Raw genomic sequence first — 18,062 nt, forward strand, 5'->3', positions numbered from 1 at the left:
CACTCTCCCTCCGTCCGTCTCCGCAATCCCACAGGTTTCTGCCATTACAACCTCCCCGAAGACCAGTTCCCCCGAGGCTTCAAGTTTGATGCGGACGAAGTCAACTTCCCCACCAGCAACCTCTGCTTTGTGGGGCTCATGTCCATGATTGACCCGCCTCGGGCCGCCGTGCCGGATGCCGTGGGGAAGTGCCGGAGCGCCGGGATTAAGGTCAGCCATGCTGGGGAGACGGGCTCCGTCTTCTGCCCTCCCGCTCCCCACCCCATACGCCCCAGAGAACCGGACTAAGACCTGGTAGACGAGGGGGTGAATCCCCCACTTGGCTGTTGGCCACCACTGCCTCTTGTGATAGAAGGAGGACTTGACTTTAGGGTTACCAGACGGATTTGCAGATCTGTCCCCGGACAAATTCCGTCCCCGGAATGTCCCTAGATTTGCAAATCTGTCCCCGGGAAACGTGGCAGTGGAAGTCTCAGCAGCCTGGAGCCAGCCTGGTAGCACAGTTGGCTCTGGCTGGCTTCAGGAGCTGCTCACTGGCGTGGCGCCTGCCATGTTTCCTCTCCGGAAGGCCCCTTATGATGTGTCTTGTGCGCAACACATCATATGGGGACTTCTGGAGAGGAAAAATGGCGGGAACCACGGCCACGAGCAGCTCCTGAAGCCAGCCAGAGCCAACTGCACTACCAACGGCCAAATGGCCGCAACTCCTGAATCTCCCCTGATCTGTCAATAGAAAGGGGGAAGGGGGGAAATTGGGGAAGGCTTGGGAGTCACGGGCGGGCAGCGCGCCATTGCCCAGGAGGGGCACAAGGCATGCGGTTTCTCTGCCGGGCAAGGTGAAACGCCCTTCTTTCGCACCCTGTGAGACATTAATTTCACAGGGATTTATATTTGGATGCTAGGACAGAGATGATAAGGAAAACAGGAAGACACAATGAGAGATAAAGGAGGTTCTGTGGGATTGGTGGAAATCAATGTCTTGTTGTTGTTTTAGTGTTTATAGTATTAACTTGTAAGATATGGATTTGTTGTTGTTGTTTTTTGTTGTAGTTTTAGTTGTTGTTCCTTTCTTTAGTTTTCGAATGTTGGTTTTTGTGTGTTGTGTATTGCTATTTTTTGATATTTTTTGTTTTGTTGTTGTGTGGAAAATACTAATAAAATTTATTTTTTTAAAAAAACCTGGGCAATGGCGCGCCAACTGCCTGTGAAATCCAAGCCTCCCCTGATCTCCTGCCCCCTTCCCCCTTTGTTTTCACTGATAGGGGGAGACTCGGGAGTCGCGGCCGGCCGGCCATTGCGCATGTGTGTGTTTTTATACAGTATGCCTGTGTGCTTGGGCCCAGGGTCTTTTGCCTCACCATCCCCACTACTGACTCCCTGTTGCTACTCAGCTTCCAGGGGGGGGGAAAGTGTCCCCGGATTCATTGAAGACAATCTGGTAACCATGCACTTTATCTCTCCTGAATCTTGCAACCTTTGGCTCCACTGGATGAGGGTTTTGTCCTGATTGCTGTCTCTGCCCCTGTTCCCCCAGGTGATTATGGTGACCGGCGACCACCCCATCACCGCCAAGGCCATAGCCAAGGGCGTGGGCATCATCTCTGAGGGGAACGAGACGGTGGAGGACATCGCTGACCGCCTCAACATCCCCGTCAACCAGGTCAACCCCAGGTAGGCCAGCGCTTCCATCCCTGGGCAGCCCCCGCTTCCCCTCCTGGCCTCCTCCAGCCAGGTATCTCGTGGGCTTCCTTTGCCAATGTGGAGAGCCAGTGTGGTGTAGTGGTTAAGAGTGGTAGACTCGTAATCTGGTGAACTGGGTTCGCTTCCCCGCTCTTCCACCTGCAGCTGCTGGGTGACCTTGGGCCAGTCACAGTTCCCTGAAGTCTCTCAGCCCCACTCACCTCACAGAGTGTTTCTTGTGGGGGAGGAAGGGAAAGGAGATTGTAAGCCGCTTTGAGACCCCTTAAGGGGAGTGATAAAGCGGGATATCAAATCCAAACTCCTTTTCTTCTTCTTCTTCTTCTTCTTCTTCTTCTTCTTCTTCTTCTTCTTCTTCTTCTTCTTCCTCTTCTTCTTCTTCTTCCTCCTCCTCCTCCTCCTCCTCCTCCTCCTCCCTGGCCCCTCTCCTCGCAGGGAAGCCAAGGCTTGTGTGGTCCATGGATCGGACCTCAAAGACATGACCTCTGAGCAGCTGGACGAGATCCTCAAGAACCACACGGAGATTGTCTTTGCCCGCACCTCCCCGCAGCAGAAGCTCATCATCGTGGAAGGTTGCCAGAGGCAGGTGAGGCAGATGCTCTTGTTTTCGTCTTTTGCCAGGTACGCAATAATTTTATTTTATTGTTTACCAATGCTATTTGCCAATTTGCAAAGGGAACCCACTCTGAGTCCTTCCAGGACCTTGCTGTTACGAGCCTGGGTGCCTGGGTACTAGTAGAAGAGAACTCACGACAGGTTTCAGCTTCAAGTGAATATTCTCTCCTGTGAAAAGATTGAGGAAAGCCGGACATTTAGAAACATTTCCCCTAGGGGTTGCTTTATGTGACCCTGCAATGATCATTGGAGGCCTTTCTTCATGTGCCTCCTCTACAAGAGGTCAGGAGAGTGGCAACATGAGAACGGGCCTTTACTGTGGTGGCCCCCCGTTTGTGGAATGCTCTCTCAGTGAAACTTCCTTGGCGCCTTCACCACATGTCTTTAGGTGCCAGGCGGAAACATGTCTCCGTCACCTGGCCGTTGGCTGATTAAACAATCACTGGCCTTTTAGATGCATTTGTGAAAAGAGGGTTATTGATTTGTTTCTGTTTGATTAGGTATTTTGTGGTCTCATTTTGTATTTTCATTTTGTGAACTGCCCTGTGATCTTCAGTTGAAGGGTGCATACAAATTTTAATAATAATAATAATAGTAGTAGTAATAGTAATAATACAGTCATACCTCAGGTTACAGATGCTTCAGGTTGTGTTTTTTCGGGTTACGGACCCGCTGAAACACAGAAGTACCAGAATGGGTTACTTCCGGGTTTCGGGGGTCGCACATGTGCAAAAGTGCTAAAATGTGCTTTGCGCATGCACAGAAGCACCGAATTGCAACCCGTCTGTGCGCAGATGCAGGTTGTGAATGTAGCGGGTTGCAAGTGTGCATCCCGCACAGATCACGTTCGCAGCCCAAGCGTCCACTGTAATAATAATAATAGCAACAAGAATAATAACAATAATATTTGGGTCAGTGCTTCCTGAGCCACTTTCCCACACGTCTACCACATACACCAGACACTGTAGATCCTATCATTCTGCACCTTCTCCCAGCGTCTGGCGCTGACCCCCATTCCCCCCTCCCGTTCTTCAGGGGGCCATCGTGGCCGTGACCGGGGACGGGGTGAACGACTCGCCCGCCTTGAAGAAGGCCGACATTGGCATCGCCATGGGAATCGCTGGCTCCGACGTCTCCAAGCAGGCTGCGGACATGATCCTCCTGGACGACAACTTCGCCTCCATCGTTACAGGGGTGGAGGAAGGTGGGTGGAAGGGGCGCCGAGTCAAGCCAGGAGGCCCTGCCGCCCCTCCTTCGCCCATCCCTCTAACCCCCTCACCCCATATGTGCCCACCCAACTGATTTATCAGTTTAGTTTAGGCAAGCCTGCCCAGGCATGTAGAATTGCTGGGGTATGTTTTCATTCATTTTTAGTTTGTCGCTGATTTTGTCTTTTGAATGTTTTAAAGAGCTGCTTTTACTGGTGATTTTATTATTTCGTTATCACCGTAAACCACTTTGATGGTGGTTTGTTTGTTTTTACAATTAAGAGGTGTATAAATTTTATGAAACAAACAAACGACCGGCGCCTCCATCCTCTGCCCGGCAGGTCGCCTGATCTTTGACAACCTGAAGAAGTCCATTGCCTACACCCTGACCAGCAACATTCCAGAGATCACCCCTTTCCTGCTCTTCATCATCGCCAACATCCCTCTTCCCCTGGGCACCGTCACCATCCTCTGCATCGACCTGGGCACCGACATGGTGAGCGTCACCAGGGCCCAGGCAGGGGGGCAGGAGACAAAGAACGTTGCATTTAAAGAAAATCTTATGCTACATTGGACGCGGGTGGCGCTGTGGGCTAAACCACAGAGCCTAGGACTTGCCGATCAGAAGGTCGGCAGTTCGAATCCCCGCGACAGGGTGAGCTCCCGTTGCTTGGTCCCTGCTCCTGCCCACCTAGCAGTTCAAAAGCACGTCAAAGTGCAAGTAGATCAATAGGTACCACTCCGACGGGAAGGTAAATGGTGTTTCCGTGCGCTGCTCTGGTTTCGCCTGAAGCAGCTTAGTCATGCTGGCCACATGACCCGGAAGCTGATACAGGACAGTTATTATAGAAGCTTTAGTGAGCCTGAGCAAACTCATCCGCTGCGAGTTTAAAAAGGGGAATGTTACTCTGCTAAATTGTGAAACTTGTTTACACAAGTTGGAAATCAAACAATATATCCTCTCCTGCATCCCTGAACATTCCCACATATATTTCATAGTAGCTCATTCCAGTCACCCTCAAAACTCTGAAATTGAACCCTAGAGCTTTCAGAGGTTCGGGCGGTGGGCAAGATCCTGCTCAAATGCCAACCCTGAAAAAAATCCTGTGTGGGTTTTCAGCAAAGAGCACCTCTCCCACAAACATGGGGATCATCCCCAAAATATTAACGGTGGGGAAATGGAGCTGGACCCCCTCCCCAGCCTTATTTCTGCTTCCAGTTCTTGCTGCCCCACTGAAATCCGCACCCTGCCGCTCCTTCTCCCTTAGGTGCCGGCCATCTCCCTGGCTTACGAGGCTGCGGAGAGCGACATCATGAAGAGGCAGCCGAGGAACCCCAAGACGGACAAGCTGGTGAACGAGCGTCTCATCAGCATGGCCTACGGGCAGATCGGTGAGGGGCTCCCACCGCCAGCAGCCTGGCACAAAGCACCCAGTTTTCAGCCCACAGATTGGGGAATCAGAAGGGGAGGTCCAGGGGAAGCGCTGTAGATGCCACCATGCCACTGTGGTTAGAGTATAGGACTAGCACCAGGGAGAGACCTGGGTTCAAATCCCCACTCAGCCCTGAAGTTTCCTGGGTGTGAACTTGGCCACTCACTGCCTCTCTTACCCTAACCTACCTCACCAGGTTGTTGTTGTGGGGACTAAATGAGGAGGGGGGGGGAACCACACACATCACCTTGAGCTCCTTGGAGGGGAAAGGGCGAGGTATGAATGTCATAAATCAGTGGTTCCCAATTAGCTAAGCGTTGCAGACCCCCGGTTTTTTAAAAGCCAAGCCATGGACGCCATACTTTTTATATATATATATATAATTTTTTATTAATTTTCCAATTTTTAACACAAAACAACAACAACATACAAACATCAACAAATACAAACAAACACAAAAATATCATTTCTTAACCTCATTTTCATACGCCTCTTTTCTCGGACTTCCCCATACCTCACCCTTTTTGCATCCTTATTTTACAGTTTTTCAACAACCCTTTTTACGAATTAAATTTAAACTCATTGTCATTCTCAGTTTCACCTTAAATCATCAAACAGTTTTAGCTGCAATTCTGCATCTTCCTTCCCCTTGACATTTTATCACTCATCTATTTTACAACAGTTCTTAAGATATACTTTAAATTTCTTCCAATCTTCCTCCACGCCATACTTTTTTTGGGGGGGGGAATTGATATCTCTGTGGTAGCCACAGACCACCCCGCTGAGGTTGGCAGATCACAACTTTGGAACCACTGTCCTAAATCAATATTGCAGATGGGGCGCTACAGAGACAGACACAGCCGCCAGTAATACAACAACGTTATGTAATAAAAGGCATAATATCACTAGAATGTAACACTATGACCAAGCTGTTAATTTGGTATCTATCAACATTTAAGCAAAATAGGGCAGGTCAAGAAAAAGAGAGTCTGATGACTTCACACCCGAAAGGAGCCCCAAAGCTGAATACCACCTTCGCAGGCTGTGATTTAGCTGATTCGTACATTGCAGAGGAAAGGGATGTGAGTGGCGCTGTGGGTTAAACCACAGAGCCTAGGACTTGCCGATCAGAAGGTCGGAGGTTCAAATCCCCGCGACGGGGTGAGCTCCCGTTGCTTGGTCCCTGCTCTTGCCAACCTAGCAGTTGAAAAGCACGTCAAAGTGCAAGTAGATAGATAGGTACCACTCTGGCGGGAAGGTAAACGGCATTTCCGTGCACTGCTCTGGTTCGCCAGAAGTGGCTTAGTCCTGCTGGCCATGTGACCTGGAAGCTGCATGCCGGCTCCCTCGGCCAGTAAAGCGAGATGAGCACCGCAACCCCAGAGTCGGCCATGACTGGACCGAATGGTCAGGGGTCCCTTTACCTTTATCTTTACCTTTACCTTTACCTTTACATTGCAGAGGGGATTAGACTAGATGACTGTTGGAGTCCCTTCCAAATCTATAGTTCTGTGATTCTATGAACTTCCATACACACACACACAACCCACCCCCCCCCCCCCACACACACACTATTTTATGCCTAGCCAAAAACTTGTCCATCTCTTTCGAGTTCCTTATTAACTTGAATTCGCTTAATGATTTGTTTTTACAGAGGTACCTTGGGTTACAGACGCTTCAGGTTACATACGCTTCAGGTTACAGACTCCACTAACCCAGAAATAGTGCTTCAGGTTAAGAACTTTGCTTCAGGATGAGAACAGAAATCGTGCTCCGGCGGCAGCAGGAGGCCCCATTAGCTAAAGTGGTGCTTCAGGTTAAGAACAGTTTCAGGTTAAGAACAGACCTCCAGAATGAATTAAGTACTTAACCCGAGGTACCACTGTATATTTTTCTTGTGAAAAATACTCTGGGTCCCTTGGGCTTGCTATGGGGAGGCAGGTGCAAAGAACCCGCCCCCCACCGCCCACCCCATGGCAAACCCAGACAGCCTCTCTCTCTCCTGCCGCCTTCGTCTTGCCCTCCTGCACATTCTGCCCTGGCCCAGAAGTTGCAGGCCAGCCATTGAGGTCTCCTTGCGCTTCCTGCTGGCAGAGCTTTGCTCAGGTGCCCCTCAGAAGGAATGACTCTCTCTCTCCCTCCCTCTCCCCTCTCCCCCCAGGTATGATCCAGGCCCTTGGGGGCTTCTTCACTTATTTTGTCATCCTGGCCGAAAATGGCTTCCTCCCCTCCACCTTGCTCGGCATCCGCTTGGACTGGGACGACCGCTCCAAAAACGACCTGGAAGACAGCTATGGGCAGGAGTGGGTGAGTGGGGGGCCCTTGTTGAGGGGGACTCTGCATGGAGATGCAACATCATCCCTCTTCCTCATTTTTAAGATTTTTTCTTTTAATAAAGCAGCATTGACATCATAGTTTAGAGGTCCCGGGCCCTAAGGAAGTCAGGCTATCCTCCAACAGGGACAGAGCCTTCTCAGTGATGGCTCCAACCTGGTGGAATGCTCTGTCCCAGGAGACCAGGGCCCTGCAGGATTTAACCTCTTTCTGCAGGGCCTGTAAAACAGAGCTATGGGGGGCCACTAGGGGGCGCATTGGAAGATGGCCGACAATACCATCTCTCCGACCCACACGGGGTAATTAAGAGGCTGTTATGGGAGTAGGCAGCCTCCCTTGTTGCCCCAAGGAAATGGGGAACACAGCCCTTGCCGGCTGTGCCCATAAATCACCCCCTAATTTGAAAGAAGGGGGTGAGGGCCCTAGGCAGAATGCCCCCGTGTGGACCTCGGCTCTCCTGGACGCTGTCTCTGATCGCGCACTAGTTGCAGCAATTTGGAATAATTAATTACAAAAGAAGCAAATGCACATATTTCAAGTGAAGAAGGGGAGTGAAGTCTGCTAATTTAAGTGACCTCTGTGAAAGAAGACGACGGGCTGGAGTAACAGGAATATTTTACGATGAAGATACACCAAAGGCTGGGTATGTTGACAATGGGACTGAATGGGGGGGGGGACCTTTTTTACTTTCCTTCTATGTGATTTACAAGAACCCCTCCTCATTAGAATCATCAGTTGAACTGACCCAAGCAGGATGATTAAGGTCTGTGTGGAGATAAACTTTAACCAAAAGTATGCTTTATGGAGACCGAGAAGCAATAAGAGCTTTTGAGAATGGCGCAGCAATTAATTTGGAGTCGCCATCTTGCCAAAGGATTTATAGCCGGGAGGAAGAACAGACTTGTTTTCAGACTGCATTCCTAGTGAATCTCCTCAGAGGTTTTGAGAAAGGAGGCAGATTGGTGAAGATTAATGACGCTAAGACTGTTTTGATGTATGGAAGTGATGTTATATGGAAAACGTCTGGATATGGCTACTGGATAAAAAAATATATATCCACGCAGGATTACAAACTGTTCTAACCAGCTTGCGGAGACTATCAGAGGTCACAAAGAGAAAGGGGGGAAAAATGAAAATAACAACAAGAGATGTGGAAAAACAATAAGAAAGGACTGGATAGTACTGTGAACATCATAAGGTTAGATCTGTGGACATTAAAACAGCAGTAAGAAGCAAGAAGTTGATTGGATCCCCTTCGGAACTTGAAATATGGGTAACCCCAACAAAAATTTAAAATTCGGCTGTGTAATTTGGAATTTATGTAATTTGGTTTGATTTGATGTGATTGGTCGGTTAATAAAAAATTATTCTTAAAAAAAAAAAAGTAAAACAGAGCTATTCCACCTGGCTTTCAATTGGAACTTAGCCTGATCTTTTATTCCCCTTCCTTCCCTTTTTATGAAGATTCCCCGCTCTGGGACCCCACAGCTAATTCTCCCCTGGTCTCCTCGCTGGCCCAAATAGGATTAATTCAGCCAGCTAGCCCTGGGGATCATCTAATGTTTATTGGATGGATTTCCCCCTAAATTGCTTTTTGAATCCTGAATTTATTGTTATTCACATTTTATACTGTATTTTATGCTGTTTTTTGTAGCATCAATTAAGTGTTTTAAATTTGTTGTTAGCCGCCCTGAGCCCGGTTTTCTGAACCAGGAAGGGCGGGGTATAAATGATGATGATGATGATGATGATGATGACCAGGCAGGTGCCTTCCCTCTACTCTTCTTGTCACCTGCTAGAAATATTTTTGTTTAAGCCTGTTCAGATGTACAGAAATCCGATGGTGTGTTTTAATCAGTTTTTTGTCTGTTGTTATTTCTAACTTTTTGAAAGTTTTAAATCATGGTTGTGGCTTTTTTTGTCGTAATGGTTTTATTGCTTTATCCTCTTTGGAGAGAGAGTGGGGTGGCCCCCCAACGGGTGTTTTGAGCTGTGCTTCCCGCATTGCAGGGGGAGTTTGAACCAGGTGAGCCCACAGTTCTGTGGTTCTTTCTCTCCCTGCAGACCTACGAGCAGCGGAAGGTGGTGGAGTTCACCTGCCACACGGCCTTCTTCGCCAGCATCGTGGTGGTGCAGTGGGCCGACCTCATCATCTGCAAGACCAGGAGGAACTCGGTCTTCCAGCAAGGCATGAAGTAAGTTGCTGCCCCACCCAAAAATAGATACGCCTCTGAACTTGGAGGTTCCATGTACCTCTCCTGGGATGCGGGTGGCGCTGTGGGTTAAACCACAGAGCCTAGGACTTGCCGATCAGAAGGTCGGTGGTTCGAATCCCCGCGACAAGGTGAGCTCCCATTGCTCAGTCCCTGCTCCTGCCAACCTAGCAGTTCAAAAGCACATCAAAGTGCAAGTAGATAAATAGGTACCGCTCTGGTGGGAAGGTAAATGGCGTTTCCGTGTGCTGCTCTGGTTCACCAGAAGCGGCTTAGTCCTGCTGGACACGTGACCCGGAAGCTGTACGCCGGCTCCCTCGGCCAGTAAAGCGAGATGAGGGCTGCAACCCAAGTCGGCCACGACTGGGCCTAATGTTCAGGGGTCCCTTAACCTTTTTAATGACAGTAAAGAATCATCTCAAAACTTGTTCTGATACAAGTGTTTGCCAGAGCGCAGAGGCAGCCCCATACTTCGTCCCCACCCAAGCACTATTTTGCTCCTCACATTCATTTCAGCCACAAATCTTTAAACACCCTAAATTAATATAGCACACCTGAGAGCAAAAACTCAGGGTGTTGTATGTTTCAAAGGGGACGCAAGTGGCACTGTGGGTTAAATCACTGAGCCTCTTGGGCTTGCCGATCAGAAGGTCGGCGGTTCGAATCCCACAATGGGGTGAGCTCCCGTTGCTCGGACCATGCTCCTGCCAACCTAGCAGTTCGAAAGCACACCAGTGCAAGTAGATACCGTATTTTTTGCCCCATAGGGCACACCGGCCCATAGGATGCACCTAGTTTTTTTGGGGGGAAATAAAGGGGGGGGAATTATTTTTTCCCCAGGTGCGGGGCTGGGGCCGGGGGAGCCCAAGCTTCCCCCGACCCCAGCCCCCAGAACAGGCTGCTATCCGCAAGCCGTGGGAGAGCTTCGCGCAGCTCTCCCACGGCTTGCGGATAGCTTCCTGAAGCCTGGAGAGCGAGAGGGGTTGATGCGCACCAACCCCTCTCGCTCTCCAGGCTTCAGCAAAAGCCTGCATTCGCCCCACAGGATGCACACACATTTCCCCTTCATTTTTGGAGGGGGAAAAAGTGTGTCCCATAGGGCGAAAAATAAGGTAAATAGGTACCGCTGTGGTGGGAAGGTAAACAGTGTTTCCGTGCGCTCTGGTTTCCATCATGGTGTCCTGTTGTGCCAGAGGTGGTTTAGTCCTGCTGGCCACATGACCTGGAAAGCTGTCTGCAAACAAACACCGGATCCCTCGGCCTGCCGGGCGCGCTGAAAGCATAAAAGGATGTCACATAGAGGAGGGAGAAAGGTTGTTTTCTGCTGCTCCAGAGAAGCGGACACGGAGCAATGGATCCAAACTACAAGAAAGAAGATTCCACCTAAACATTAGGAAGAACTTCCTGACAGTAAGAGCTGCTCGACAGTGGAATTTGCTGCCAAGGAGTGTGGTGGAGTCTCCTTCTTTGGAGGTCTTTAAGCAGAGGCTTGACAACCATATGTCAGGAGTGCTCTGATGGTGTTTCCTGCTTGGCAGGGGGTTGGACTCGATGGCCCTTGTGGTCTCTTCCAACTCTAGGATTCTATGAAAGCGAGATGAGCGCCACAACCCCAAAGTCAGCCACGACTGGACTTAACCATCCAGGGGTCCTTTAGGTAAAGGGTAAAGTCCCCTGACCATTAAGTCCAGTCGTGGCTGACTTTGGGGTTGTGCCGCTCATCTTGCTTTACTGGCTGAGGGAGCCGGCGTACAGCTTCTGGGTCATGTGGCCAGCAGGACTAAGCCAGAGCAGCGCACGGAAATGCTGTTTACCTTCCCGCCGGAGCGGTACCTATTTATCTACTTGCACTTTGACGTGCTTTCGAACTGCTAGGTTGGCAGGAGCAGGGACCGAGCAACGGGAGCTCACCCCGTCACGGGGATTCGAACCGCCGACCTTCTGATCGGCAAGTCCTAGGCTCTGTGGTTTAACCCACAGCGCCACCCGCGTCCCGTACCTTTCCTTTTTTTACCCTGGTTCATAATAATAATAATAATAATAATAATAATAATAACAATAACAATAACAATAATAATAATAATTTATTATTTATACCCCGCCCATCTGGCTGGGCCTCCCCAGCCACTCTGGGCGGCTTCCATAAAAACCAAAAATACAGTAAAATATCACACGTTAAAAACTTCCCTGAACAGGGCTGCCTTAAGATGTCTTCTGAATGTCAGGTAGTTGTTTATCTCTTTGACATCTGGTGGGAGGGCGTTCCACAGGGCAGGCGCCACCACTGAGAAGGCCCTCTGCCTGGTTCCCTGTAGCTTTGCTTCTCGCAATGAGGGAACCGCCAGAAGGCCCTCAGAGCTGGACCTCAGTGTCCAGGCTGGAAGATGGAGGTGGAGACGCTCCTTCAGGTCTATTGGACCGTTTAGGGCTTTCAAGGTCAGCACCAACCCTTTGAATTGTGCTGGGAGCCAATGTAGGTCTTTCAGTACCGGTGTTATATGGTCCCGGCGGCCGCTCCCAGTCACCAGTCTAGCTGCCGCATTCTGGATTAGTTGTACTTTCCGAGTCACCTTCAAAGGTAGCCCCACGTAGAGCGCATTGCAGTAGTCCAAGCGGGAGATAACCAGAGCATGCACCACTCTGGTGAGACAGTCCGCAGGCAGATAGTGTCTCAGCCTACGTACCAGATGGAGCTGGTAAACAGCTGCCCTGGACACAGATTTGACCTGTGCCTCCATGGACAGCTGTGAGTCCAAAATGACTCCCAGGCTGCGCACCTGGTCCTTCAGGGGCACAGTTACCCCATTCAGGACCAGGGAATCCTCCACACCTGCCCGCCTCCTGTCCCCCAGAAACAGTACTTCTGTCTTGTCAGGATTCAACCTCAATTTGTTAGCCGCCATCCATCCTCCAACCACCTCCAGACACTCACACAGGACCTTCACTGCCCTCACTGGTTCTGATTTGAAAGAGAGGTAGAGCTGGGTATCATCTGCATATTGATAGACACCCAGCCCAAACCCCCTGATGATCTCTCCCAGCGGCTGCATGTAAATGTTGAAAAGCATGGGGGACAGGATGGAACCCTGAGGCACCCCACAAGTGAGAGCCCAGGGGTCTGAACACTCATGCCCCACCACCACTTTCTGAACACGGCCCAGGAGGAAGGAGCGGAACCACTGTAGGACAGTGCCCCCAGCTCCCAGCCCCTCAAGACGGTCCATAGCCAACTAATCCCTGATCATAGAAACCTAGAACTGTGAAGTTGTAAGGGACCCCAATGTTATCCAGTCCACCCCCTGCAATGCAGGACTTGCAGCTAAAGCACTCCTAGCAGGTGATCATCCATCGGAATATAGGTAACTGCGTTCTCCTGAGTCACACCCTTGCTATGCATCGAGCTCAGCTGGCAGCAGCATAAAAAGGTCTTTGGGGCTTCAGGCAGCTTCCTGCGTTGTCCCTACACGATGTGGGCAGGAGCAAGCTGGAGGGCGGAGCGGGCCCCTAGTGGTCCTCAGTCCTCCTGAGCTCCTTCCTTGTGACCCCCACCCTCTTCTCTCTTTTTCCCTCCAGGAACAAGATCCTGATCTTCGGCCTCCTGGAAGAGACAGCCTTGGCCGCTTTCCTCTCCTACTGCCCTGGGATGGGGGTGGCTCTGCGCATGTACCCCCTCAAGTAAGCTCCCTGTCCAGACCTGGGGGGGTTGGATCGGGGGGGGGGCGTTGTCTCTGCCCCTTAGCCCTCTCTAGAGCAGAGCTCTGGCTTGTGGGGTTTACTAGAGCCTATTCATTCATTTGCACATCTGTCTATCTATCTCTATCTTCATTCATTCATTCATTCATTCATTCATTCATTCATTCATACAAATATTTGTATACTGCTGCGTCGTCAAAAAATGCCTCCAAGTGGTTTAAAATGCAATACCACACAATAAAATCCATTTTTAAAAAATGAATCAGACATCAATGAACAATCGTGGGAAGATGTCTTCTTAAGCAGCTGCAGAATAGAAAATGTTTTCAGCCGGCATTTAAGATGTTAAAGACTTAATCTCTAGTGGCAGGGAGTTCCACAGGGCCAGGCTGATGACGGCACTAAAAGGCCTGTTCCCCCTCGTCGCCAAATGAGCCTCACCACAAAAAAAGTTTCTGAGAAATTTGTGCAGAAGTGGTAACGAATTCCCGTGGAAAATTCACAAACTGATGTGGAGGGAGCTGAATTTTAAGATTGGCCGGAGGAGAAAGTGAGAGGCTTTGGAAACTGGCAGATTTGCCCGTCTCCTGTCCTGCACTGCACTGAGGAGCTAAATCCTCGGCTGGGCCCACTTCTGCCCACTAATCCCTTTAAGAGCCAAGTTCTTGAGGCAGCCCCATCTGCCAGGATCTGGCAAGGCCTCAGCGCCAGGAGGGGGCAGCTTGGCAGCGGTTGATCAGGAGAAAGCAGAGAGAAAAGCTCCTCTCCGTCGCTCGTGATAACACTGGAACTCACGGGCGCCCATGGAAGCTGAAGGATGGAAGTCTCAGGGCAGAGAAAAGAAAGTCCTTCTCCATCCTGTGTGCGGTGGAACTGTGGAACTCCCTCTCACAGGAGATTATTATTATTATTATTATTATTATTATTATTATTATTATTAATACCATAGTGATGGCACCGAAAGAGGATTAGGGGCTGGGTGAGGTGGGGGGGGGAAGGCTGCCTGAGCTGCTTCAAAAAAAATTCAAAAAATGAAAAAAAAATTGGGATACGATTTATAATGAATTGAAAAAACTGTTTATGTATGTTTAGTCGTTTAGTCGTGTCCGACTCTTCGTGACCCCATGGTTTATGTATACCTTCCCCAAAAAAACCGGAAGCCTTTTTTCTGGGGTTGATAGGAGATGAAATAAGAAAAGCAGATCAGAGACTATTTATGTATGCTATGACTGCTGCCAGAATCTTAGTAGCCCAAAAATGGAAAACTCAGGAAATACCAACACTAATGGAGGGGCAGACAAAAATGGTTGAATATGTAGAATTAGCAAAACTGATCCACCAGATCCGTAACCAAGAGGAAGCAAAGTTCAAAAATGAATGGAGTAAATTTGTTTAGTATATAGGTAATAACTGCAGAAGTTTAAAGACTGTAGTAGGATTAAAATAATTTTTGCGATGTCTACAGGATGCTATTAAGAACCTGCGAAGAAAGAGAAAATTCAGTATGAAAGCCTGTTGGGAGGGAGGGAAGTCTGTGCGCGATAGAGCGTTTTGAAAATAAGTAGACATATGATTGTTGAATTTTAGAGTATTTATTTTGTTTGTGTATGTTAAAGAAAACTCAATAAAAAGCATTTGGGGGAAAAAACCAAAGCGCTTCTCTCCCTCCCTCTCTCCTCTCCAGGGTGACCTGGTGGTTCTGCGCTTTCCCGTACAGCCTCCTCATTTTCATCTACGACGAAGTCAGGAAGCTCCTCATACGCCGCTACCCTGGTGGTGAGTGTCGTTCTGGACCCCCCACCCAAAAAGGATGTGCAGGGCTTCCCTCGGGGCCCCCTGGTTGGCCGCCGTGAGAATGGGAGGCCGGACTGGATGGACCCCCGTCTTAGGCTCCGATGGGCAAATGACCGGAGGATGAATCGACTGGTGGCTTCTAGCCACAATGGCTACATCCTCCGTCCTCTGCCGGAGGCAGGGCGCCTCTGAATGCCAGGGAACGCTCATGTGCTGGTCCCATGGGTTACCTGAGAGGCGAGGTCCAAGTCCGGTCCGTGGTCAAAGGTGCAACGTGGAGGCAGTCTGTAGTAGCTGAAGCTGGGTGCAAGGCAGGGAGTCGGGTGAAGTCAGGAACAGGCATGCAAGTGTTGTAACCAAAAATTGCCCTTATTCCCTTATGGGGTATCCAAGAGCCCATATAGAGTCCTTACATAGGTTCCCTATTGGTAGGAGAGAATAACAGAGGCCAAGCAGAGAATATTGAGAAGCAAAGCAGCTAGGAAGCTTGATCTTTATTGATCCATTGCAACCGGGTGCTCCCCTCACCCGCAGGAGAGAGGAGAGACCCAGAAAAATGGTGCGCAAGGCCTTATAAAAACTTTTGAAATTGCCACCCTGTAGATCAAGACCACCCCTCAGATACATCACACCTACATCACAGAAAAGGCGGTCTTAAAACAGAAATTAGAATGTTGTTTATCTCCTGTCTGGCAGGTTCCTTGATTGGAAACCCTGGGGAGCCTGGCCAGTCTTTTGGAATGATAAATACTTAGTTCCTGAGACAGGTCAAACACAGACATACCCTTAAGACAGGATTTGTGAAGGAAAAGACAATGGGGAGGCTCCTCCATTTTGACCTTGCAGAGAAAAGATTTGGTCAGTTTAGGAATCAAAATGGTTCCCGGTTGGCCTTCCTGTGCTGATCTATGTATGTGCTTGGTCGGTACACTTATGAACATTACCATATATCTAAGACCATAAAATTCCTATCACACAAGCAGGGAGCCAGGGCGGGTCAGGAGCTCAGGCAGGAATGCAGGACAGGGTTCAGGCAGGAACTGGCAACCTACAAAGTTGCTCCCGCAACCTGGACTGGGGCTGGCTGGCTTTTATCTGACCCGAGGCACAGGGCGGCCCCGATCCTCTGGTGACTCACCTCTCCTGGCCTGGAGGCGAGCCCTCCTCCTGCGGAAACTTAGTTCCCGCCGCCTCTCTGCCCTGAGCCTCTGCAGCTCAGGAGAGGCTGGAGGGTTACCGGACCCAGAGGCAACCTCACCTTCCCCTGATGGGGCTGAGAGTGGAGCACCTGCAGGCAATGGGTCCTCCATCACCTCAGGAGCCAGAGCAGGCTCAGCTGGTGCCGGCACCTGAGGATCCAGCACAGGTGAGGACCCTTCAGGCTCAGGCCCCAGCCCCGGCTCAGCTGGTTCTGGAGGCAGGGAATTCTGTGCAGGCTGGGATCCCTCAGGTTCAGCATCCGAGTCCGAATCCCAGGCCATCACACCTCAAGTTGGCTTGATCCAGCAGCCAGGCACTCCCTATGGGGGGCTCCTGTGGCAGCAGAACCTCCAGGCCCAGTGGCAGTCTGCCCTGAAAATCAAGATAATGGGGGGACACAAATGGAGAGGGGTTGTTGCCCTCAGATCCTGCCAGTGGGTTTCCCGCTGGTTGGCCTCTGTGGGAGCAGGAGTCTCCCTTGGGCCTGATCCAGCAGCTCTTTGGATGTTCCTATGGAGCCTCCAGCTCCAGAGGCAGTCTATCTCGATTCCTGGGTTCTCGGGGGCTTTTTGGCCTGATCCAGCCGCTGCAACACCCTCCTCATGTTCTCATGCAAGTGTATCTTTTCCCAACTCAACCGTCTGTTCCAGACGGTTTCATGTTTAATAGGTTATTGTATTTTAATATTCCATTGGAAGCTGCCCAGAGTGGCTGGAGAAACCCGGCCAGATGGGCAGGGTATAAATAAATTATTATTATTATTATTATTATTATTATTATTATTATTATTATTATTATTGTTATTATTATTATTATTCCACACACACTAACTCTTCTCTCTCTCTCTCTCTCTCTCTCTCTCTCTCTCTCTCTCTCTCCTCCCTCTTCCGTTCCCAGGCTGGGTGGAAAAGGAGACCTACTACTAAAGGCAGAACGCCACCCCCTCCTTACAAGCTGTAGTCGAAAGCCAGACGATGTAGTCAGAAAGAGGCAATAAAAGTTAATTTAACCTGTTCTCCAGGCCTGGCCCCTTGCTGTCCCTTCGGAGGAGGAGACCCTCGTGGTGCCAGGAAAAGCGGGGAGTCTCACACCTCTTGCATGGTTGGAAGTGGGGGCAAATCAAAATAATCTGGCGGGTGTTGTGTTTGGGGCCACAGCAACTGGCCTGTTGAAACCCAAGGGACCCCCAAAGGTCATCTATCCCAACCCCATGCAACGCAGCAATCACAGCTCCTGGTTCCGTTCCCTGGGCAGGCTAGCTGTATCCCAGGTGAATGCAGAGCAGCGTGCGCCTTCGCCCCACCCCCCACCCCGCCCCGCCTGCCAGCTGCCGTTGGCCCCAGACCCGTTCCTAACTGCCCCAGGTGCTAATGGCACAGAAAGGGGATCTGGGCAGCCGGTATAAAAATAAGACTCTGGATCAGCAGAAAGGGCCGAGATAGTGTCAGAGCTCACTTAAGCTGCAGGGCCCCGGGGCGGCATTTGTGGCTGATTAAAATAACAGCAGCTGTCCCTGGCCAAGTGCTGCAGCGAGGGTTAAAAATAGCCCCAGCCGAGGCGTCACTGGCCTTAAGGGCCACTGCAGGATGGAAAGGAGGAGGGGGCGGCAGCAGCAGCAGCAGCAGCAGTGGCCCTGGTCAGGTCCAGGGGTCTTGGGCTGCACTCCGCCTGGTTCCCTTAAGACATTGTGCGGGGATGGACTGGATGAGCTTTGGGGGCTCTTCACACGCCACCACCTTGTGTGATTCCAAGGAAGAGGAAAACCTCTCCTTGCTCCGTGGCAGAGCAGGTGCTGTTTCTGAAACCCTCGAGAGCCACCTGCCAGTCAGTGCAGACAACATGTAGCTAGGTGGACTTGGTAAGGCCGCTTCCTA

General features: G+C 50.3%; 1 protein-coding gene across 2 annotated transcripts in view; it reads left to right on the forward strand.

The window, feature by feature from the left end:
* LOC310833163 (sodium/potassium-transporting ATPase subunit alpha-2) overlaps positions 1 to 17,203 on the forward strand; it is a 46,431-nt gene extending 29,228 nt beyond the window's left edge. The window contains exons 13-23 of one of the 2 annotated variants that reach the window (XM_083715596.1): positions 35 to 210; positions 1,535 to 1,671; positions 2,134 to 2,284; positions 3,349 to 3,517; positions 3,863 to 4,017; positions 4,790 to 4,913; positions 7,116 to 7,261; positions 9,353 to 9,483; positions 13,075 to 13,176; positions 14,879 to 14,970; positions 17,086 to 17,203. In XM_083715596.1, the coding sequence (XP_083571722.1) occupies positions 35 to 210; positions 1,535 to 1,671; positions 2,134 to 2,284; positions 3,349 to 3,517; positions 3,863 to 4,017; positions 4,790 to 4,913; positions 7,116 to 7,261; positions 9,353 to 9,483; positions 13,075 to 13,176; positions 14,879 to 14,970; positions 17,086 to 17,114 (1,412 nt within the window). In that variant the 3' untranslated portion in view covers positions 17,115 to 17,203. Of the gene's footprint in view, positions 1 to 34; positions 211 to 1,534; positions 1,672 to 2,133; positions 2,285 to 3,348; positions 3,518 to 3,862; positions 4,177 to 4,789; positions 4,914 to 7,115; positions 7,262 to 9,352; positions 9,484 to 9,632; positions 9,995 to 13,074; positions 13,177 to 14,878; positions 14,971 to 17,085 lie in introns of those variants that run through there. The other variant, XM_083715597.1, reaches the window with a different exon arrangement.
* The last annotated feature ends 859 nt before the right edge of the window (positions 17,204 to 18,062 follow it).

This window comes from Podarcis gaigeae, assembly GCF_964106915.1.
Source record: "Podarcis gaigeae genome assembly, chromosome: 16".
NCBI classification, from domain to species: Eukaryota; Metazoa; Chordata; class Lepidosauria; order Squamata; family Lacertidae; genus Podarcis; species Podarcis gaigeae.